Below are 24,794 nucleotides of genomic sequence, written 5' to 3'. Positions count from 1 at the left end.
CACGTGATCGGCCAATTCCAGTCACCAGCCGATCAATTGGTACATCTCTATAAATAAACTGCACAGAACCCCAGTATTCGCCAATGATTAATGATGATTAAATTCGGTTAGTATTTGATCATTGCGTAGGCGAATAATGGGATTCTGTATTTTGTGATTCTGAGATTTGACGAAACAACACCCCAGATAAACTAACGTCGATCAGGAGACGTTCGGGGATGTTGATTAGTAGGCTAGATAAGACCCAGGTAGATTTAAGACCGGTGCGAAACAAGGAACAAAAATCTGCCACAGTATATAACTAAGTCAAACAGCCAGTGATCATCATGCATTTAAAATAGGCTTCGAAACAGTTAACATTACATTTTTCATTCAAAACAATGTTTCGTGTAGAAGGTAAAGAATTAAACAAGAGAATCTGGTGATTCTGATAATTAATGTTTTGTCTTTGAACTTTCATTATACAAATCAAATTACACGCCAGAATTTTGTTTAAAATTGTTTAGGCTATCTTGTAACGTGAACTATAGCAGATTTCACCAAGCAACACAAATGCAGTTTATTGACAGAAGACAGACAATAAACACACACGCCTTCAGATTCACTGTCTTTCAGCTGAAGGATGTATGAGAAAAGACTTGTTTACCGTCCTCCCTAACAGTAACTGCAATTTATCTAATACACAGGCAGTGGCGTAGGTTTGATTTTGAAATTGGTGGGGATGGGGACATCATAAATAGGCTACATTTTAAGTTTATACACATACATTAAGATAAAAATGAAAGCTACACACATTTAATACACTAAACGACATTGCCACTGACTCAATCCACCAAAACAACATAAAATGTATTCCAACATAAAACAAACCCAAGCGTTAATAAAACTCCAAAATACATCGAACTTTTGGCGGAAAAACGCATAAATTTGTTCCGGGTTTTTTGGCACTTCCATCATTAATATAAACTCAAACCATCACTTAATACAGCATATTTTCACTCTTTAATGCAGAGACCTACCTGACTGACTCTCTCCAGGGACGGGCTGTTGGTTCCAAGTACACCTGGCTGCAGCCTGCAGATCGGGGCGGGGCTGCACCTGGGGCGGGGCTGCACGTGCAGCCCCGCCCATAACGCTTGTCATTGGTTAGGGGTAAAGTGTGACGTCAATCGAGGCGGGGCCGCACCTGGGGCGGGGCTGCACGCCCGTAACGCTTCTCATTGGTAGTGGCATAGATATGACGTCGACGCCACGGTAAACAGGAAATGCGGTTGAAAACGCATGCGCCATATCGCGCTGACAGCGCATGCGTCCTATTTGCGTTAGGTGGTGACATCACGTGTTTTGACATCACGCGCAAATTTGAAATAATACTTTAGTAAAATGAAGTATTAAAAAAACTCTAATGTAATAATGAAAGCAGCAAAATGGAGTAGAACGCATATCCATAGTTTTAACTATGCCTGATCTAAGGTAAACTTATAAGGAATTACAGAGCATAATATGAATAACACACACACACACACACACAGAGACAGTGAAATGCAACAGAATGTGAAAAACTTTTTAAGTACTACACAGATATTACACAATATATTATATTGAAAACTTTTTAAATACTCCACAGATATTACACAATATATTATATTGTGTAATATCTGTGTAGGCTAGTATTTAAAAAGTTTTTCACATTCTGTTGCATTTCACTGTGTAAAAAAATACTGTAAATATTAATGGCACCTTAAATATTTCTTATTTTAATCATTCCTCTGTAATAGTTCTTGTTTATTTTTGTGCATTGTATAGGCTATTATAAAACTTTTATGCCAATAAAGTGGTTAAACCAACTAAATACAGTACATTGTCAATCTCTGCATCCCATATTATGCATGTCAACTCAAAAAACCAAACTCATACCAGTGATAACTTTTATTTCAAAACAAAAATAATTGTGTAAAAGAGATATGCACACATACAGATAATCACGTACACACACACACACACACACACACACTGAAATTTACATTTATGCATTTGGCAGACGCTTTTATCCAAAGCAACTTACATTGCAATATATCTCATACATTTATACATAGGTATGTGCAATCCCCTGGGTTAACGCAATGCTCTTACCACTGAGCTACAGGAAAGCTAATTCCCCTCCATCATTGAAAAAACAATCAGCTGAAAAATAGCCCTCAACCTCCTTCTCGGAATAAAATCCCTGCAGGACTCCTCCTGCCATCACCACAGAACCAGCTGGGCAGTCCTTGTGTAGTGTAGTGCAGTGCTAACAGAGTCGACGAGTAGGGCACCCGGAACACTTGCTTACTGTCAGGAAAATGCACTCCAGTTCACAACACCTGATTTAGATAAAATACAGAACAAACAATATTGAATCATTTTGAAGAAAGGCATTAACATAGTACAGAGTCATACAAGGAATTAATTTTTTTATATATTTTAAACATATTATAGTAAAATGTTAGACAAGATAAGCTTGAGTGTTATTGGCTTTGTCTGTAAAGTACCTACATAAACTAGTTAAACAAAGTTTGTCAACACAAACTTTAATTTGGCTTGAGAAAGCCTATCCTAAAAAAGCTTGAAGTTTGAAGGTTTTCAGTTTGAAGATCAGAGTAGATTTCAAGTCAAGTCAAGAATATTTGTATAGCGCTTTTCACAATACAGATTGTATCAAAGCAGCTTCACAGTATTAAATTAAAATAATAATAAAACGTCCATGTTTGGTAATGCTAATCAATAGTATTATTCATTGATTAATTAAATTGAATATCCCCAACTGAGCAAAAAGCTGAAAGTTTTGAAGGCAATACAGTCTATCAGACACAGACAGACAGGTAGAGATAGATAGGCAGACAGACAGAGATAGATAGATAGATAGATAGATAGATAGATAGATAGATAGATAGATAGATAGATAGATAGATAGATAGACAGATAGATAGATAGATAGATAGATAGATAGATAGATGGTTGGATGGTTGGATGGATGGATGGATGGATGGATGGATGGATGGATAGACAGACAGAAATAGATGCACGGACAGACAGACTTTCTCAAGTACCTTTTACATTACTCATAACTTAGATTTAAAGAACTTACTGTCCAGCCATACAAAGTGGGCCTCTTCTCTGAATTTGCCACATCGCCGTCGTCTGTGACGGCTCACATCAGGATGCGTCAGAGGATGTCAGGTGGCATCTGTCCAAAGTAGACAACAGTCAGTCAAAAATGTAACTTTACATACGACTTATTAAAAAGGGTAACTGATAGATTGACAGGAGTTTATACTGCGCTTACCTTGGTCAAAGAATCAACAGGCAGGGGGGTTTCCATCACCTCTAAAGTGATTTTTGATGTGGCAATACATCAGCGGTGGAATGCTGGTGTACTGGCAGAATGGGCACTTCCTACTGCAGTCTTTTAAATACTGCTCACACTCCCCCTTGCTTAACACAGTTGTGTGCATTTTTGTAGGGTGGAATGGCTCTTAAAAGAGCATTTGAGTTAAAAGTAAATAACAACAACAACAAATAGGTGAGAGAGATGGAGGACAAGAGTAAAAGTTAGAGAATAATTAACACAGCAAAACAAAAATAATATAAAGTAAAATAGCACATGTGACAATGCCAAGGATCTGCAAAGAGAAGGAAGTATAGAGCATCAGAATTAGCATAAAATGTTTTATTATTTTATTACTCTAGTGCAGGGGTGTCCAAAGTCACTCCTGGAGGGCCACTGTCCTGCAGAGTTTATATCCAACTTGACTCCACACATCTGCCAGGAAGTTTCTATGTCTAGTAAGACCTTGATAGGCTGGTTTAAGTGTGTTTAACTGGGGTTGGAGCTAAACAGAACAGTTGCCCTCCAGCAGCAGGATTGGACAGTGCATATACTGTATAGCAGCATAAGTATAAGTAACAGTATGCAATATATAAAACAAGCCTTACTTTCAAGGAGTTTTGATGAATTTGTATTACTATGAATGTAGTTTCATGTTCAATTCAATATATGTATACTTATTAATAACAATAATATCAAAATAGTTTACATTTAATCAATTTATTCATAGAAAAAAATGTCCTACAATATAACTTTGTATATTGTTACTATTAACTCTTAAATCCTATATTTTCTTCTCCTGGTTCATTATTGCCACTGTATTTATTTTTAAGGGCCTTGTTTTAACACTATATCTAATCCCACCGAAACCACACACACACACACACACACACACACACGCACACACACACACACACGCACACACACACACGCACGCGCGCGCGCACACACACGCACGCACGCACGCACGCACACACACCTTACGATGCTTTTGGGAAACGCTGCCCTGGTTATGTGTGTGATATGGTGAGTAAAGTTACACGATTTTATTTTTACACCACTTCATTTTAACATCACACTAAACGCCACTTCAGAAATAAAAATTGTAAATAAAATTAGAACAAAACAAAAAAAGAGTAGCTTGCCTGTACTCACCATGCAGCGATGAACAACGGAAATGAAAACATGCTAGATCGACGTCATGACTTCACGCCACTAACCAATGAGAAGAGATGTTAGCGGGAAGAGACGTGCAGCCCCGCCCCAGGTGCAGCCCCGCCTCGATCGACGTCATCACCTTGCCCCTAACCAATGAGAAGCATTATGGGCGGAGCTGCACGTGCAGCCCCGCCCCAGATGCACCCCCGCCCAAATCTGCAGGCTGCAGCCAGGTGCTTCTCGTTGGTTCTGGCTGAGCGCGCGCGCGAGCGGTCCATTAGATATGACGTCACTCACAGAACGAACTCAAAATAATATTTATAAACAAAAATATTTATTTTCCCACTTTCTTGTACAACAAAATAAAGATGATATTCATTATATGAATAATGTTTATATTATTAAAATAATATAAACATTCAATTGTTTAAAGCATATAATTAATCGTTTCAGAATCGTTTTTACCAACTCAAAAATAAAACAAACAAACGTTTGCAGGAACAGTTACCAAGAAAAAAAGAAAACACAAAAAAATACATTATATTTGCGCACACTTGCAACTTACTACAGCCGTTTTAAACAATCTGAAAATCAAGAAAACCACCAACTTTATTTTTCAGCATGTTTAAAATTTTACAGCTTTAATTATTTTCTAACTACAGAAAATTACTCTTTTACAATAAGAAAGCAATATATAAAAAATTGGAAAATAAGTAAATTAGATGAATATGTCTTATTCAAGCAGATTTCTCAAAGCAGTTATCCAGTGAGAAAAAAAAACAAGTAATAATTTACACTAAATTAAAGTAGATTAATTATTTTCTAAAAGTTACTCTAATACTTTAATAATAATATTTTCTAAAAATACTTTAGACAGATTGTTCTCAACTGTTTGGCCATGGGACCAACATTTTTGCATTCCATTTATTTTAATAATGATGAATAAACAGTATAAATGGCTTTTAAACAACAGTCCCAAACTACACTGTAAAAACTTTATCTGAATATCATTTATTTTAGTTATTGGATCTGTAGAAACCTTTTACTCACAAAATCACACATTGTCAGTGAAATGGTCATTTTATTTGTTGTTATTGTACAGATGTACGTTATTGTAGCCTACATACATCAGTTTATGTAACAACATGCTTTATGTAACTAAGCAACCAAAAGTAAAGAAAAAAAAAAACAGATCAAATTCAGGGAATTGTTTCATACATTAACAAATAACTGATTGACTACATTTGTTTGCAGACTCTTTTAATTTTGGTATTTCTTTGAGTTAGCGTTCAATCAAAATAATTTTCAATAATTTTCTTGTTCTCCAACATATAAAACACAATTCTTGTGGCATTCACAGCAACACTAGTTTATTAGTTAACTACACATTTACTTAATGTGAATCAGTAACAGGGCATGGATAATCATGTACTAATTAGTGAAGATATGAATCATGAACCAATGAAGAGCGATCATTAACTACGACAGGGGTCATAATGATTCACCTGAGTCATAATGATTCATAGGAGTCATAATGATTCATAGGAGTCATAATGATTCATGCATGAATATCAGCAGCCGTAAACATGTTATTACATGTTAGATAGATTATGTTAATGCATTAATTAAAGTTTACGGGTAAACTAAATCAATCAGACCGCATAAGAATAAAAAATAACTATTGACCTTGAACTACATTTAAACAATTTATTAGTCATAATTTAAACTATTAAAATCAGCAGCTTCATCATAAACATGACTGAAAGGCACATGATTAGTTTGTCATTCATTTCACTGATCCTCCAAATCAAACACAGAAAATACTAAATAGACTACTAATTTATCTTAAAAGGTCCTAATTTGTTTTGTGATATTCTTTCCCGTCAAACTAAACCTACACTGTAAAAAATGTGGCTGTGATTAGTTAAAATTTGTTGAGATAACTTAAATATCCAACTTAACCAAACTAAACTAAACTAAAATTAATATTTTAAGTCAAGCTTGAACACATACTTTTTAAAGTTGAAACAATGTTGGATTTTAAGTTGTGATAAATAATCGCAGCAATTTTTTTTTACAGTATAGTGTGACTTACTGATGAATCAGTAAGCATAGAAATATCCAAATAGGAAGCATGATGAACTAAGGACACAGGTCGTGATGATACTGTTCATTCGTTCTCTGACTCTTTGAAAACCCACACAACATCACTTAAAGGGATAGTTCACCCAAAAATGAAAATTCTGTCATCATCATACTCACCCTTAAGTTGTTTCAAACCTGTATGAGTTTCTTTCTTCTGTTGAACACAAAAGAAGATATTTAGAAGAATGTTGGTGACCAGACAGTTGATGGACCCCATTGACTTCCATAGTATCTTTTTTTTCCTACTATGGAAGTCAATGGGGTCCATCAACTGTCTGGTCACCAACATTCTTCTAAATATCTTATCTTATCTTCAACAGAAGAAAGAAACTCATACAGGTTTGAAACAACTTGAGGGTGAGTAAATGATGACAGAATTTTCATTTTTGGGTGAACTATCACTTTAACTGGGCTGAATACTTGTAGTACATGTGTATTTGATAGTAAGTTTATGATAAACCATGAGCTGAAATTGGTAAGTAGTTAACAGTGAATTAATGATGATGTGCCCCCTCAAGTAAAGTCATGACATGATGCATTAACAAGCCATTAGTTGATGTTAGTGTATGGTTAGTTAATAATTAATTAATTATGATGTAAAGTCATGACACAATGATGCAGTTCATATTTTAGTTGATTTGTCAAATTTGCAAATTGTGTATAATTAAAAAAGGCTCTTAAAAGAAAGCCCAAACATACCCGTAAAGACACACATAAGGCACGTTTACTTGCAAAATAGGCCATAAGCTATAAGCTAATGCTAAGTATACATATTTTAAACAACTAAAAATACAGTTAATTACTGTATACCTCTAGCCTGGGTAAACCCAGACCACTTCCGGCAAATTTAGATTTGCTCTGCAAGTGGGTCTGGCAAAGAGCCCATTGAAACCCATTTCCAATCCGTCGAAATCGCGGCACCAATCAGAAACGTTGGGGCGGGCTTTACACGATGACGACAGAGCAGAGACGGTGACGCAGATTTTGTACATTACAGAGATAGATGCCGCCGTGGAACATCACTCGTTCGAATCAGCGATCGCGTCTGTTTCAAGCGATTTAAAATTGTCATTTACAAAAACGGCAAAAGTCGTCAGAAGCCATTGCTACATCTTCCTGAAAAACACAAACAGAGAATTGCTGAGAGTCTCAGATGTTTCTCCGTCGCTCTGATTGGTTTTAGATCTATCCAATTGCGCCCAGAGCCATTTGAGCGACGTCCGTTGGTGACGCCCCTGTGGAAATGAATTGTCTATGGAGCTTTGCCAGACCCTAACTCAGTTACAACTGAGAGTGGTCTGGGTTTTCCCAGGTTAGTATACCACACAAAAACATATTACGGCATCTTTAATTATTAATTCTGTTAACCAAAGCAGTCAATTTATAAGATTAAAATACCAGCATTTCCATAGAACACAACTAATGTGCCTAAGAAACTAAGAAAAGGAGCTATTACTAAACTAGCTACTACATTAACTATAAAAATCAGAAAACAATTGATCTATTATTAGTCTATTTTCCATGTTTAGTTAGATGGGTCTGTGTAATTAATGTCTAAATAATCATTCTAAGTATTTGTCACAAAGCTGTAGATGGCAGATTGTGATATTACAGTTTAAATTATGGCAGTATTAAATATGTTTAATTCAAATTTAGATGACTTCTTATTTATTCTTACGGAGTCTGATTGATTTGGTTTACCCCTAAACGTTAATTAATGCATTATCTATCTAACATGTACTAACATGTTTACAGCTGCTGTTATTCATGCATGAATCATTATGACTCCTGTCATAGTTCATATCTTCACTAATCATGAGTTCTTGTTGAAGTAACCATTAATTCAGGAATTAATACATGATTATTCATGCCCTGCTATTGTAAAGTGTTACCTGTTAATCTAACAAAACATTTGCTCACTGTGAGACAGAACAATGCTTTTTAATATGAGTCCCTAGATTACTTGATTTGGTGAAACACTTTCCACACTGAGTACAGTGATACGGCTTCTCTCCAGTGTGAACTCGCTCGTGGGATTTTAGAGAATCAGACTGAGAGAAACTCTTGCCACAATATGAGCACTTGTAAGGTTTTTCTTCAGTATGAATTTTTTGGTGCTGTTTCAGATTTCCCGCTGTAGTAAAGCTCTTCCCACAGTCACAACACACATGATCTCTCACGTCATAGTGTGTTTTCTGGTGCTGTTTAAAACAGAACATCCGAGAAAAAGTATTTCCACAGAGAGAACACACATAAGGCCTCTCACCTGAATGAACTTTTAGGTGATCTTTTAGATTTGATGATGAAATAAAATCTTTACCACACTGATCACAGTTAAATGTTTTTTTTCCAGAGTGACGGAGCAGATGATCACTGAGAGTTGATGAACGAGAAAAACTCTTTCCACACTGAGTGCATGTATACGGTTTCTCTCCAGTGTGAATTCGCATGTGTGTGTTAAGGTTTCCTTTCTCTGTGAAACTATTTCCACACTGAGTGCAGTGATACGGCTTCTCTCCAGTATGAACTCGCTCGTGTGATTTCAGACATTCAGACCGAGTGAAACTCTTGTCACAATATGAGCACTTGTAAGGTTTTTCTCCAGTATGAATTCTTTGGTGTTGTTTCAGACTCTCAGCTCTAGTAAAGCTCTTCCCACAGTCACAACACACATGATCTCTCACCTCATTATGTGTTTTCTGGTGCAGTTTAAAAGTGTTCAGCCTTGAATAACTCTTTCCACAGAGAGAACACACATAAGGCTTCTCGTCTGAATGAACTTTCAGGTGATCTTTTAGATTTGAAGAAGAAATAAAATCTTTACGACACTGATCACAGTTAAATGGCTTTTCTCCAGAGTGAATGTGCAGATGATAACTAAGACCCGATTCACCAGTAAAACTCTTTCCACACTGAGTGCATGTATACGGTTTCTCTCCAGTGTGAATTCTCATGTGTGTGTTAAGGTTTCCTTTCCGTGAGAAACTCTTTCCACACTGAGTGCAGGTGTGCAGCTTTTTGTCTTTTGTTCTTTGAATTGTAAAGTTACGATGTTCCTCCTCGTCATTCAGTTCTTGTCTTTGCTCTTTCACTCTCACCTGGTCTAAAATACACAGAAAAACAATAAGAATCAGTTTACATTTACATTTAGTCATTTAGCAGACGCTTTTATCCAAAGCAACTTACAACTGAGGACTACAGCAAGCGAGTCATCGTGAAGAGGCAAAAATAACGCAAGAAGTGCTCAAAATACAAAGTTCTGGCATTGCTCAGAGTAGCATAAGCCAAAACAAGGGAGGGTTAAAGAGAGGGTTTTTTTTTTTTATGTCAAGTGCTCACGGAAGAGATGAGTTTTCAGTTGTGTTTTGAATGTAGTCCGGGATTCTGCATTTCGGACGAGGGTAGGGAGATCATTCCACCAGCAAGGAACCGTGAATGAAAATGTTCTGGAGAGGGATTTTGTGGCTCTCTGTGATGGTACCACGAGCCGTCGCTTATTGACCGATCGCAGGCTTCTGGTAGGGATGTAGACTCGTAGGAGCGAGTGAAAGTAGGAGGGAGCTGAGCCTGTGGTCGATCTGTAAGCAAGAGTCAATGCCTTGAACTTGATGCGAGCAGCGAGGGGTAGCCAGTGCAGAGAGATGAACAGAGGAGTGACGTGGGCCCTTTTGGGCTCGTTGAAGACAAGACGGGCTGCAGCATTCTGGATCATTTGTAGAGGTTTAATTGCACATGATGGAAGACCGGCCAGAAGAGCATTGCAGTAATCAAGCCTAGAGATAACCAAGGCCTGGGCGAGAAGTTGTGTTGCATGCTCAGTTAGGAAGGGCCGGATCTTCCTGATGTTGTGCAGTGCAAACCTGCATGATCGAGCTGTCTTTGTGATGTGGTCTGCGAAGGTCAGATGCTCATCAAATGTTACTCCAAGGTTTCTGACCGACCTTGATGGGATGATTAAAGTTGAATCTAGCTGGATAGTGAAGTCGTGCTGTAGAGACGGATTGGCAGGGAGGACGAGAAGCTCAGTCTTTGCCAGGTTGAGCTGCAGGTGATGTTCCTTCATCCATGCCGAGATGTCCGCCAGGCAGCTTGAGATACGTGCAGCTACTGTGGGATCATCAGGTTGAAATGAGAGGTAGAGCTGGGTGTCATCAGCATAGCAGTGGTAAGAGAAGCCATGTGCCTGTATGATGGGTCCCAGTGATGTGGTGTAAATGGAGAAGAGGAGCGGTCCAAGAACTGAACCCTGAGGAACCCCTGTAGTCAGTTGATGTGCATCGGATAGTTCGCCACTCCATGCGACCCTGAAGGACCTACCTGTGAGATAGGACTCAAACCAGTGGAGAGGAGTTCCTGTGATGCCCAGTGATGAGAGGGTGGACAGGAGGATCTGATGATTCACAGTGTCGAAGGCAGCAGACAGATCCAGGAGAATGAGAACTGATGATTTGGAGGCAGCTTTTGCGATCCGTAGGGCTTCTGTGACTGACAGCAATGCAGTCTCGGTTGAATGCCCTTTCTTGAAGCCAGATTGATTTACGTCTAGTTGGTTGGTCAGAGAGAGGAAGGATGTTACTTGGTTCAAGGCAACTCGTTCAAGTGTTTTCGCAATGAATGGTAGGATAGAGACAGGTCTGTAATTCTCTAAGAGTGATGTGTTTAATGTGGGTTTCTTAAGCAGTGGAGTTACCCGAGCCTGCTTGAATGCTGTAGGAAAAAATGCCAATGTGGAGGGATGAGTTGATGATGTGTGTGAGTGCTTGTAGAAGTGTGGGAGAAATGGCTTGTAGAAGGTGTGAGGGGATGGGATCTAGAAGGCAGGTGGTAGGGTTACTGGATAGGAGAAGTTTAGATACTTCTTTCTCGGTTAGTGGAGAGAAGGAGGAGAGAAGGTGTTTGGGAGTGGGAGGGGTTGGACTGGGTTCCTGTGTGTGTGGAGCTGAGAACTGACTGCTGATAGTTGTTGTTTTGTTGGTGAAGAAGTTGGCAAAATCATCAGCAGTTAAAGAGGAGGTGGGTGGTGGTGGAGGTGGACAGAGGAGAGAGTTGAATGTCTTGAAAAGAGTTTGTGTGTTGGCGGTGCTGTTGATCTTGTTGTGAAAGTAAGAAGATTTTGCAGCATGAACATCAGCAGCAAAGGAAGAGAGCAGAGATTGTTCAAGTGAACCCTGATTTAATAGCAGAGATCAGATCTTTACTTTTTGTTCTGTCATTCACTTGTTAATATAGTAAATATATGTTTGACAACTAGGGCTGTCGTGATAACCGCAATATAGTACCGCGCTACTGACAAGCCAACCGCAGAGGAATGCAAGTAACTGCAGAAACCGCAATATTTGCGTGGCTATACACCCTCTTGTTTTGAACTTCGTGTATATGTATTGAATGTTAAATAAGTGAATAATGATAACAAGACTACTAAACTACTTCTAAAGAGTCTTCGTGGATTTGCACTTAAGCCTAAACTGACTGTGAATGAGAGAGATCGACTGAGCGCGTGCGATTACCTGCATCTGTCTTTGAGGTCAAGTCATATTCGTGAAAAGGTTGCCGTGTCCAAGGAAAGCGAAATATTTGTCATGTCATCCTTTGAACGTTTAAGGGTATTTACCAAGAATGGCATCAGTGTCAGCGCTGGTCAGCATCCACAGCCCGAGGAAGCCGCGACAAACAAAAATCAGCGAGTCATGCATTGAATCAATGCCATTGGTCTCTATTAAGTGAATCTTTAGCGTTACACATTGCTGGTCAGCTGAGCCTTGAAAAAAGGAGCTCAAAGTTAAAAATAATTAACACCTTGTTTCATTACATCTATCTTTTAATGAATCAGCGTTTTTGAACGTGTTTGTTGAATGAGCGATTTAATGACTCACTCAAAGACAGTCAGTTGCCGTAACAATAACTGCGCGCTGAGTGACAGTCTATCAATGCGCAGAGACGCCGTTTAGTTTCGGTTACATTAGTTACTGAAAATGTCCTCTTTTTGTGGATGCTGACCACATCGTAACACTTATTTAAATAGCATCAAATAAATATAAATAAATCAAAATAAATAAAATAAATGGCGATAATACCGCATACCGCACTATTGAGCCGCTCAAAATTACTGCAAGGGAAAATCCTTCACCACGACAGCCCTATTGACAACTGCTATATACAAGGTTATGATCATTTTGATGTATTACTATAATTTATCATCCATATACTGCTTATTAATTCACATCTACCAAAGCAGTCAACAATGAAGAATCAAGAATGGACACCAACCTATTTGTTCCTCAGTATCTTCATGTTTTATTCTGGATGGTTCTGGATCACTCATGTCTTCAATCTCCTCTTTAATAAACTCCATCTTTAACAGTCACACAGATTTCAGCTGCTACTCCTGGAGTTTGTCCTTCTCTTGTAGGATGATGGGAATATTCCCAGTATTTATTGGTGAATTGTTGTGGGAGGAGCTTCACTGCAGGTGTGAACTGTGATCACTGTGTTTTTATCCAATCTGCATTTAAAAAGTACAGAGCCATCATGTTTAACTGAGCAGCTAAAAAAAAAAAAACTGTCTTCAGCTCATTCATTATGGAGATGTCTGAGATCTTCTGTAAATTGGCACATTAAGCTCATTTTATTGGTGTCAACAGGTTGAAACAAACTACAGCATCATCACCTTTGACATTTCACTTCAGTTCTTGTCTTTGCTCTTTCACTTCCATCGGGTCTGAAACATATTAAAACATGAAGTTGTTAGAATGAGTTCAAGGAGGATAAATGTGAATTTTCAAGTGAACCCTGATGTAATAACAGAAAACAAATGAGATCTGCATATCAAATATCATATTTTTGATGTACCAAAGTTTAGTTTTCATCCTCTTGTTAATAGTCAATATGTGAACGACAACTGCTGTAGAAGATTATAATCTAAGTGCATTTATATTCCTAGATTATTTTCTTATTTTTCAGCTCGTATGATTGCCATCTAACAATATAATAAGCATTTGAACTAATTGAAAAAAATCATACAATCAGCCATAATTTTTTTTTTACGTTGAAAATTATATTTTATGTAAAAGGTAACTATAGAATTAAACAAGAGAATCTGGTTATTCAGATAATAGGCTAAATCAAATTACACAGCAGTGAATTTTGTCAAAAATGTCTTGTAAATATATAGCAGATTTCACCCAGCAACACAAATGAACCACATCTGCAGTTTATTGACAGAGGACAGTAGTAGGGCTGGGACGGTTACCGCAATACTGCAGTCACGTGACACCTACTGCGGGTCTGAGGTCGTCACCGTCATCACCGAGAAAAAAAACTTTGGCCTGCACGCAGCGGCGGCCTTAAGCATCTGGGGGCCCGTTTCAATAACTAATACCCTACCCTACCCACATAATACAAACATAATAGAGTTACTAAAACAATCTTCGTCAAATACTTGCATGTTCACAGTTTGAACATTCTCGTTTCCATTTGTTTAATTTCAAGATCTGAGGTGAATTATCCATTGTTGCTTTTACAGCTACAAAGCTGGCTGGGAGCACTAAATGATATTCAAAGTCACATTGCATGCTTTTAACATTAAATAAAGCACATAAACAGTACCTGAGATTATCATTGCCACACTTTGTGTTTGTTGTTCCAGCGCGACGTCTCAGAAAGAAAAAAAAAAAACTGGGGGAGAGTGGGAAGGGGGGTTGAGGTTTAAAGCGGTTTACTGCTATACAGAGGGAATTTCTTGCTTTTCAACGGTAAGAAAAAATCCATACCGTCCCAGCCCTAGACAGTAGGGCTGCATAATGTATCATTTTAGCATCGATATTGCGATGTGCGCATCCATAGTCAATAATCACATCGCAGGATGTGCGATGTCAATAGGTATCGTATTTGATCCGTGATTCATGATTAACAGCTCCCTTACTTAAAGGAGGAGGTGTTGCTGTGATTTATAGTAATATTTTTAGAATTACTAAGAAGTCTAGTTTAAAATATAATTCATTTGAAGTGTTGGTGCTCAATGTAACAATATCTAGTGTAAATGATAAATCACGTTAGAGATTTTTGCTGGCTACTGTATACAGGCCACCAGGGCACCATACAGACTTTATTAAAGAATTTGCTGACTTTCTGAGTTAATACTGGCTGCAGATACAGTCCTAATTGTTGGTGATTTTAAAATGCATGTAGATAACGAAAAAGATGCAATAGGATTGGCATTTAAAGACATTCTTAACTCTATTGTAGTTAGACAACACGTGTCAGGACCAACTCATTGTCGTAGTCATACTTACAGATCTGCAGCAGAGCGATGACATCTCAGATCATTATCTAGTCTTGTGTAAACTTTAGTTAGCCAAGGCTGCAAAGCCGACTACGTGTTACAAATATGTTAGATCACTTCTGCCACTAAAGACTGCCACAGTTGCCCTTTGCGCTTAAAGGTGCTATAAGCGATCTTGCGCGTTTTTTAGGCCAAACTTTTTTTTTTTCACCTACCGCAAACATCTCCTCACTATCCGCTAGCTGCCTGTCCCCTGAACACACTGTAAAAAAGAAAAGAAAACGCACTCTGCAGAGAGCCCAAGCTCCACAAACAGCAGCAAAAACAAACCGAGCAATAAACAGAGCGACCCGCACAACGAAACATAACAAATTGTTCCAGCCAATAACCGACAAGAATGATGTGGGGTGGGGTTTGGGGGGTTACTGCGCGGATGAGGAGGAGGAGGGAGGGTCTAGCTAGCCTCCGTTTTGTTTGATAATAATTTAAAACATCAACATGAGGTTACGCCAACTGGGATCACTTTAAGCACCTTTAAAGTTCACAGAGAGCAAGTCATGTAGTGTGAACTGCACAGTTCAGCCCGACGGTTTAAAATCCTGTAGTGAACTTGCCTTAAAACAACTGATCCGTCCAACACTGAACTCACAAGCATATCTGTCAACACTCCCGTTTTCCCAGGGAGTCTCCCGTATTTCACACCCATCTCCCTCCCGTTTTGTTATTTCTCCCGTGAAACTCACGTAATTTGTATGGCCCAAAACTAAAATAACCACATCAATATATTCCAAGGTTGTCCAGTTGCCAGATCTTGTATGAAACACATCCTACTCACACAATCAACACAACACATCATACAAATTTCAACCCATTTGTTAGCTCAACCTGTCAACCTACAACCCAGTTGCACTGTTGAGATCTGCACAGGTAGTAGACGCGGGAAGTTGAATAAAACTCACTGGTAGAAATGGGAGGAGAAGACTCAGTGGTAAATATTCAACACAATTAACGCAGAATCCATTTTTTTCTGTCATCCTTTGGCTGGTGTTACATTATATGATGCGCTCTTATTCACGCAAATGCTTTTAATGCATTCAAGCCAAGACAAATTGACCGCGCAGTCTGTGACACACACAACGCACAGAAAGACGCGCTTCAGAATAGAGTTCTCTTTCGGCTTGAAGCTGAACAAACACTAACACATGCAATTATGCCAAAATGTCTGTTTTATCGAGTATCCTCATAAAAGCAGTCTTAAATTAGTTAAATAAAGTCTTAAATGACCGTAAAGAGTTGTGAGAGAATTAATTGTGTGTGAGACCCTCTCAGCAGGGCTGGTTTTAAAGAGGTGTTTGATTATGATTTTACTTTTCTAACTGTAGTTAGTGTGTAATGTTGCTGTTTGAGCATAAACAACATCTGCAAAGTTACAACGCTCAAAGTTCAAAGTAAAGGGAGATTTTTGCTTTTAAATAAATATTTTTTTAAGGACTACAACAAACGGCTGGTAGGAACTACACGACATTCCTCCCGGGTTAGTGACATCACCAACCCTAAAATGTGCATAAACCCCGCCCCCGGGAACACGCAGTCCATGTTGAGAAGAGGAAGAGCTGTTGTAGTCGAGCACATTTGTGAGTCAGCTCAAACTGTAGTCTTTTCACATGCAATAAAAAGTCACTATGTGCAACAGTTCCTATACGAGCAATTTATAGATTACCATGACAGAATATAGCCTAGAAATTTTATTATGCAGCCAGGGTGGTCTAGCAACTCTCCGTTGGCTTTCGAGCTGGAAAAAACAAATTCTAGTCAGGCCAAACACATCGTGTATAGAGTCGGTGGGCGGGCTTAACATAATGACGACAGAGTTGCAACGGTTCCCTGCCACTTGAAAACAAAGAATGACTGCTGCTGGCGAACAGCGGCCTTTCGAATCGGCTTTGGCCGCGACTCTGGAGGACTTGTAGTTAAGCTTTTCTTTGAGAAAATAACAAAGAACGGCACTTAAATCTTAAACATTTTAGTTGTGTTTCCGCGTGAGGTAATAGGAGCTGCTAACACACACAAGCTGTTGAAGCTCCGCCCTCTGTGTCAGGAGCAGCAGCTAATTTGCATTTAAAGGGCCAGACACAAAACGGTGCGTTTTTGCTCACCCTCAAAAAGGGACAATTCTAACATGATATATAAAAATATCTGTGGGGTATTTTGAGCTAAAACTTTACATACACTCAGATTTATTTTACATCTTGTGAAAAGGGCGTTATACCACCCCTCTAAAGGGACAGCAGCCAATAAAGCTGTAAAGCAGTAAAGTTAGGGTATGTGTATTTAGCCCACCAAAATCTAAGTCTAGGTTTTTTTCATAGATATTGACATGGTTTATAAGAAAAATAATCTGTTAAAAAAAATGCAAGATTTATCTTTTATTTATATTTTAAAATAATACATTTCTCTCTTATTTTTTTTAAAAATGGCTGAAAATTGCAGAAATGTGTTAATTTATGAAGGGTCCCGAAACACCAAAGTTTGGGGTTACTTTGTGTGAGGTCCCCTGAGACAGCATGCACATGAGTGGGGCTAACTCAACATTGCCAGATGTGATTGGTATGCAATACAAAATGTCAGGGAAATAACAAATCACTGGATTGGTTAAAATGATTAGTAGCATAAAATATTATTTTCTCTTTTTTTTATTTGACTTCAGAGTTGAAAGTGGGCTTAAAGGGTAGGGTACACTTACCCTAATAAAAGAACAAAGGTAACAGAAAAACACTCACCGCTTTTGAGAACTTTTTTAACTTTAATAAGGATTAATCTATATGTAATTATACATTTATGCAGTGCAAACTCTTTGATAACTTTATTAAATGTCTGTATATTTCCTACCCGTTAGACATAAAGTTATACTGTCATTGGGATTTTTACATTATTTGGAGATTAACTGTGAAATTATTACGTTATAAAAATATATTAAAAACGCAAGTTTTTTATTGTTGAACATAACAGATAAAAAATGTGATTAGTTGATTTTTTTAATCGATAAAAATAAAAAAGAAACATGAATAAGTATTATTCATGTTTATTTTTCTTGAATATTATGCATTTGTTTATTAATATCTGCGCAATTAATGTGTATTTAGCCTGCCTCTGCCATCCAGCACCCCCCTAACAAGTTGTTGTTGGCTAGCTGATAATTGTATTAAATTGTATATGGTAGAAAATTAGTCTAGAAGTAAAAATAAACTTTTTAATGCTGATTTTTTTATTCTACTTTTTGAAATTGATGCGATTACATACCAAAAAAAAAGGGCAAGAAAGGATGACAGTGTCCCTCTGCCACCACCGAAGACCCCTTTTGACCAAGGAAAAACACTGAGAGTTGTAAACAATCGAGAAAGAAAATGGATCATGCATATCATTCATTATATCGGATCCGTGCTTTCGTCTTAATATACTCACAGCAGTTTGTCACCAATGTTAATCAAACAACAAAAGAGAAAGAGAAAATTACTTTTGCGGCTTTAACAATATACAACATTATATTTAATTTATACAGTGAATATTATGCAGTGTTACTTTACATTTGATTATTCAATGTCTGACTCTGTACCTGAATACAGTTAGATTTACCTGCATTTCTTTTTGTAAAGCACTGTTTATTTCATTTATATCTTTGTTCTATTGTATTTATTTATGCTTTAGCCTATCTATGGAGTAAATCTGCACAGAAAATAATAAACAAAATTGTTATTAATTTCTATGCAGATTTAATCCATTACAAAATCAACCCCAGTCATTCTAGAATGATTCATTCTTTCCAAATAGTCTATTCAAGTTATCTGGTTTTCATATCCCAATATATACCGCAGAAAAATAAAATATCGCAATGTCACTTACATAAATCAGTCCACAATAGAAAGCAGTTCAGGACAGCAGCAAACAATCACGAAGAGAATAAACAGTCCAAGAGTAATCCACGGGAAGACTAAACAACGGGAAGAAACGCTCAGAGATGTTCACCAGGGAAAAACAAAACTTCACAATGAGGAACTTCTTCTTCTGTGTTTTTTATTGGCAGTTTGCAAACGAAACACATTACCGCCATCTTGTGGATTGAAGTGTGAACTCATTGGGTGTCATTTTATATATGTTACTAAACAAAAAATAAATTAACATTAAATTAAATTAAAATAAATAATAAAATCTAAATCTTATTTGCAAGCTGAGGTTCTTTCATAAGGATCATAACATCCTTAATTGTATATTGCGTTAAAGCATGACAACTGGAAGTTGAAGTACATTGCTTTGACCAATTGTGGTAATTAACGCATTAATTTACACTATTAGTTAATAAAATATGTTAGTAAGAAATGAATACATTATGACACATTTATGTAATAATAATTAATATAATAATTAATCTATTAACCATATAGAATCTTTAGTTGCTGATGCAGTAATCATTAATTAATTGTTTAATTATTCATGAGTAATACATTAACACATGGTTATCTGTGCATTAGTTAAGCATGAATTAATGCACATTTGTGCACCCGTATTGTAAAGTGTTACCAAAAAATCTTTAATGTATATATTGAATGAAAGTGAAAGCTAAATGACAAGTCAGAAAGTTACAACTCCAAAACAACTTCCACAAAATTAATGTCACAGAACACGAGTTAATTTCACTATACATTTGCTTTATCTGAATCTCATTGTTTATTTGTACTATTGGATCTGTAGATAACTGTTGCTCACAAAATCACACATTGTCAGTAAAATGGTAATTATTTGTTGTTATTGTACAGAGCTTATAGACCTCTTTAATATTGCTGAGATATGTGTAGGTTTTTTAATACATTTCTTTATGAATAACAGGTTTTATAACTAAACAAACAAAAGATTAAAAAAAACTCCATATTACATTTAAACAATTATATTGACAAATAGTTTGTTTTTCTTACATTTGTTTCCAGTCTCTTTAAAAAAAAATGTTATTTCTTTGAGTAAGCGTCCAATCAAAGAATAATTAAATCATGTTCTTGTTTTCCAACAAAGATCCCAACAAAGTTTGGGATCTGATGAAAACATTTGCTCACTGTGATGCAGAACAATGCTTTTTATGATTCACTAGACTATGTGATTGTGTGAAACTCTTCTCACACTGAGTGCAGTGATACGGCTTCTCTCCAGTATGAAGTCGCTGATGCACATTCATGTTTCCAGAATGAGTGAAACTCTTGTCACAATATGAGCACTTGTGAGGTTTTTCTCCAGTATGAATTATTTGGTGTTTTTTCAGATAGCCCACATTAGTAAAGCTCTTCCCACAGTCACAACACACATGATCTCTCACACCAGTGTGTATTTTCTGGTGCAGTTTAAAAGTTTTCAGCCTTGAAAAACTCTTTCCACAGAGAGAACACACATAAGGCCTCGCGTCCGAATGAACTTTCAGGTGATCTTTTAGATTTGATGATGAAATAAAATCTTTATCACACTGATCACAGCTAAATGGCTTTTCTCCAGAGTGAACGCGCAGATGATAACTGAGATGTGATGCATGAGTAAAACTCTTCTCACACTGAGTGCATGTATACGGTTTCTCTCCAGTGTGAATTCTCATGTGTTTGTTAAGGTTTCCTTTCCGTGAGAAACTCTTTCCACACTGAGTGCAGGTGTGCGTCTTTTTGGCTTTTGTTCTTTGAATTGTAAAGTTACAATGTTCCTCCTCTTCATTCAGTTCTTGTCTTTGCTCTTTCACTCTCACCTGGTCTAAAATACACAGAAATACAGTTAGAATCAGTTCAAATGAACCCTTGGAGAGGGAAGTCTGGGCATCTCTGCTTAGACTGCTGCCCCAGCGACCCGGCCCCGGATAAGCGGAAGTAGATGGATGGATGGATGGATGGATGGATTAAAATGTTATAATGGCATCATGACTGCCAATGTCAAAACTAACCACAAGTTAAAAGTAATGTTAACCCATAAAGCTAAGTGGTTTCTTAAGTTTGATAATTAATCTGCTACGTCTGTATGTTTATGAAATATTTATGACAGGTTGTGTTGTCTTGGTAATGTCAAGTTGTCATAACAAAGACATCTCAAACAATGTCATATTTGCATTAAAAATGTCATTATTGAGCGAATGACACTTAATGACAGTTGTCATAAACATGCATAAAACCTCCTTCACAATCATGACATGTGTCATGCTATAATTATGAAGGTGTCATGTCAGTCTTATGCACACACACCTTCAAGTAAAGTGTTATCGTATATTTTAAGTATACTTTTATGTAGTAGGTATACTAATGTCAATGTACTCGTAGTATACTTGTAATTGTACTATTTCAATATTGCTTAGGACTAAATCGGTCCAGTTTTTAGTGTATAAAGGTAATCATTTAAGTGTACTATAGGTACAAAAGTAGTAAACTTAAGTGCACAACTAGTTTAGAACAACGTTTCTCATTTGTAATAGCCTGGGAAAACCCAGACCACTTCCGGCAAATTTAGATTTGCTCTGCAAGTGGGTCTGGCAAAGAGCCCATTGAAACCCATTTCCAATCCGCCGAAATCGCGGCACCAATCAGAAACGTTTTACACGATGACGACAGAGCAGAGACGGTGACGCAGATTTTGTACATTACAGAGATGGATGCCGCCGTGGAACATCACAACATCACTCGTTCGAATCAGCTATCGCGTCTGTTTCAAGCGATTTAAAATTGTAATTTTCGTTAACACAAACAGAGAATTACTGAGAGTCTCGAGATGTTTCTCCGTCGCTCTGCATACGTCATGTCATTCATCGCTCTGATTGGTTTTAGATCTTTCCGACGTCCGTTGGTGACGCCCCTGTGGAAATGAATTGTCTATGGAGCTTTGCCAGACCCTTACTCAGTTACAACTGAGAGGGTCTGGGTTTTCCCAGGCTACATTTGTAATGCATCTGTACTACAAATTAACTTATTATACAAGTATAATTGTAGTTTACTATTTTAATTCTCTTAGTCAATGTTTTTTAGTTTATGAAAGTACACTTTGAAGTGTACTCTCAGTAATCTATAGTTTTATACTTCAAGTATACTTATAAGTTTTGTGAACATACCTTTGTAACATTTGTAAACAAAGTGAACATACTTATCATCATACTTATAGCTTAATAATTATACTCATTCTTTGAGGCAGGAATGCAGAAAGGCTGAACTATCAAACAAATATTTAATGGCTTAATCAAATGTATTAAATGTTTAATTTAGGAAACTGCAAAAGTTAAGAGACTAAATGTTTAGATCAGCTGTGAAACAGTTTCCAGCAAGAGAGTCCGGCCAGTCCTGTTTTCTGTATTTGTCAGATTACTGAAACTCTTAATGGCTCTTGGAGCTGTTTCAGCAAGAGAATCCTGCCAGTCCTGTTCTCGCGTCTCAGCATTTGAATAGTTACGCTGAATGGATTAGGATTGGTAACACTCTCAGCCTAGGGCAGGTTCCTAAACCTGTATACTTAATTTACATGCTTTGTTCTCATCACAATGTAAATCCCTGCCCCTAAATGTATATAAATTGCAAGGGAACGTTCCCTTAGTTAGACTGTTGGACGACCTGCAGCTACGCACAGAGAGTTCTCAATAAAATAATAACTTCTGTTTGAACGCAATCCCAACGTATCCTGGTCTCTGCTTTGACGAAGGAAAAAGTTTCCTACAGCTTCATAAAATCACATTTTTGTCAAAGACTACGTCCGGATGGGATTCAGAACGATGATCAAAACAAAGGTGGAGTAGATCTAGTCCAACAACACCCCACAGTTTCATAGTCGTTAACCTTTATGGTAACGTTTGCCAGTTTTGATTTATATTGTTTTGATGATCGTGCTGTTTACATTTGCGTAAGCAATCCTCTATCAATTGTTTCTGCTTCTTCTTCACCTGTGTTTTTATCCGAAGATGCCTAATAGTCCGCGTACCGTCCAACAGTGAAAACATTGATAGCCGGAAAATTCAGTCAATGGACTAGCCTACAAAATCATTCAGATTAGGGCTGTAAAAGATTAATCACGATTAATTGAATCCAAAATAAAAGTTTGTGTTTACATAATATATGTGTGTGTATTGTGTATAATTATTTTGTATATATAAATACACACACATGCATGTATATATTTAATAAATATTTGCATTTATATACTGCATATATATTTTTATATGATTTATATTATATATAAATAGAACTATTTTATATATAAATAGCAACATTTTCTTAAATATATACATGCATGTGTGTGTATTTATATATACAAAATAATTATACACAATACACACGCATATATTATGTAAACAAAAACTTTTATTATGGGATAGATTAATCACGATTAATCGTTTACAGCCCTAATTCAGATACCGGTACTCAGAATTAGGAAAATATCTGTTTGCTTTATAAACCAATATTTTCAGTATGTAAAACTATGTGAACAAGTATTTAATAGGCTACTAAATTAAAATATTAAACAACATCAAGACAAGTATACTTAGAATACTCAATTATACTTTTAAGTATATTTCGATCAAAATATTGAGTACAGGTCCTATAGTCCAAATATACTTAGACCTTTGTGTCAGTACCAATGAGTCAAGAATACTTGAGTGCAATTTTACATAATAAGTAGACTGAAAGAATACTTTCTTATTTTTAGTTTAAAAAAAGTATACTAATAATAGCACACACTTGAATAAACTTCTTTTTCGTAAGGATTGTTCGTGAGGTTATGATAATTAAGATCCATTTCTCTATCATTTATCATCCATACACTACTTATTAATTAATATCAACCAAAGCAGTCATAATGAAGCATCAAGAATGGACACCAACCTATTTGTTCCTCAGTATCTTCATGTTTTATTCTGGATGGTTCTGGATCCCTCATGTCTTTAATCTCCTCTTTAATAAACTCCATCTTTAACAGTCACACAGATTTCAGCTGCTACTCCTGGAGTTTGTCCTTCTCTTGTAAGATGATGGGAATATTCCCAGTATTTATTGGTGAATTGTTGTGGGAGGAGCTTCACTGCAGGTGTGAACTGTGATCACTGTGTTTTTATCCAATCTGCATTTAAAAAGTACAGAGCCATCATGTTTAACTGCTGCTGAAAAGCCTCTTTGTCTCCAAAAGTTCCCTGTTTTCAGCTCATTCATTATGGTGATGTCTGAGATCTTCTGTAAATTGGCACATTAAGCTCATTGTATTGGTGTCAACAGGTTGAAACAAACTACAGCATCATCACCTTTAACTTCAGTTCTTGTCTTTGCTCTTTAACTTCCATCTGGTCTGAAATAAACATTAAGGAGTTAGAATCAGTTTAAGGAGAATAAATGCGAAAAATTCAAGTGAACCCTGATTTAATAACAGAAAACAAGAGTTCAGGTATTTGTCTAGTATCATATCGTTCACTTTCTCTCATAAAATCTATACTCGTTTTAGGTTTGCGCTCACAAAATGGAAACTGCACTGAGGCGCATTCAATATTAATTATAATTGTATAATATAAACAACAATAGAGAGAAATAACAGCACCGCCAGGTTGCTGAATAAATAAAATTCTCCCGGGAGAGGCGGCTGCTGTGAGATCTCGTCGGCTGCACGGTTGAGCACACCAGGGATGTGAATGGCTCGAAGCGACCTCAGATGCTTCTGACTCCATAGGAGGAGATGGCGGGTGAGCCGCGACATACGACTGGAGCGTAGACCACCTTGGCGGTTGATGTACGCAACGATCGCAGTGCTGTCCGTACGGACCAGTACATTCTTGTGCAGAAGTAGCCCTCTGAGGCGGCCCAA

General features: G+C 37.1%; 2 protein-coding genes and 1 long non-coding RNA gene across 4 annotated transcripts in view; 1 reads left to right on the top strand and 2 right to left on the bottom strand.

The window, feature by feature from the left end:
• LOC306997106 (uncharacterized protein) overlaps positions 1-24,794 on the top strand; it is a 417,445-nt gene that overhangs the window by 77,677 nt on the left and 314,974 nt on the right. The gene's annotated exons all lie outside the window — the stretch shown is intronic.
• LOC306997125 lies at positions 1,852-4,794 on the bottom strand. 2 transcript variants are annotated; one of them, XR_013797265.1, is made up of 4 exons: positions 4,523-4,794; positions 3,326-3,662; positions 3,128-3,226; positions 1,852-2,363 (listed from the first exon to the last, which is right to left on the bottom strand). It is a non-coding gene; the product is annotated as an uncharacterized lncRNA (long non-coding RNA). The 2 variants fall into 2 exon arrangements; XR_013797266.1 differs by having other exon boundaries at positions 3,326-4,762.
• On the bottom strand, positions 7,094-19,017 carry LOC306997093 (uncharacterized protein). Its single transcript, XM_079610168.1, has 4 exons — positions 18,852-19,017; positions 13,338-13,388; positions 12,938-13,172; positions 7,094-9,773 (listed from the first exon to the last, which is right to left on the bottom strand). The coding sequence occupies exons 3-4, from the start codon at positions 13,020-13,022 to the stop codon at positions 8,587-8,589; spliced, it is 1,272 nt and encodes a 423-aa protein (XP_079466294.1). The 5' UTR covers positions 13,023-13,172; positions 13,338-13,388; positions 18,852-19,017; the 3' UTR covers positions 7,094-8,586.

This window comes from Phoxinus phoxinus, assembly GCF_949152265.1.
Source record: "Phoxinus phoxinus genome assembly, chromosome: 4".
NCBI classification, from domain to species: Eukaryota; Metazoa; Chordata; class Actinopteri; order Cypriniformes; family Leuciscidae; genus Phoxinus; species Phoxinus phoxinus.
Note: the sequence above shows the minus strand (reverse complement) of the source record. Positions and strands in the feature narration are given on the sequence as shown.

Bases quoted from the DNA above. Each gene is read 5' to 3' on its own strand.
- LOC306997093 (XM_079610168.1), bottom strand. From the start codon at position 13,022: ATGGAGTTTATTAAAGAGGAGATTGAAGACATGAGTGATCCAGAACCA. The intron at 9,774-12,937 runs GTTGGTGTCCAT...TGTGTATTTTAG, and splicing joins AGATACTGAGGAACAAATAG to ACCAGGTGAGAGTGAAAGAG.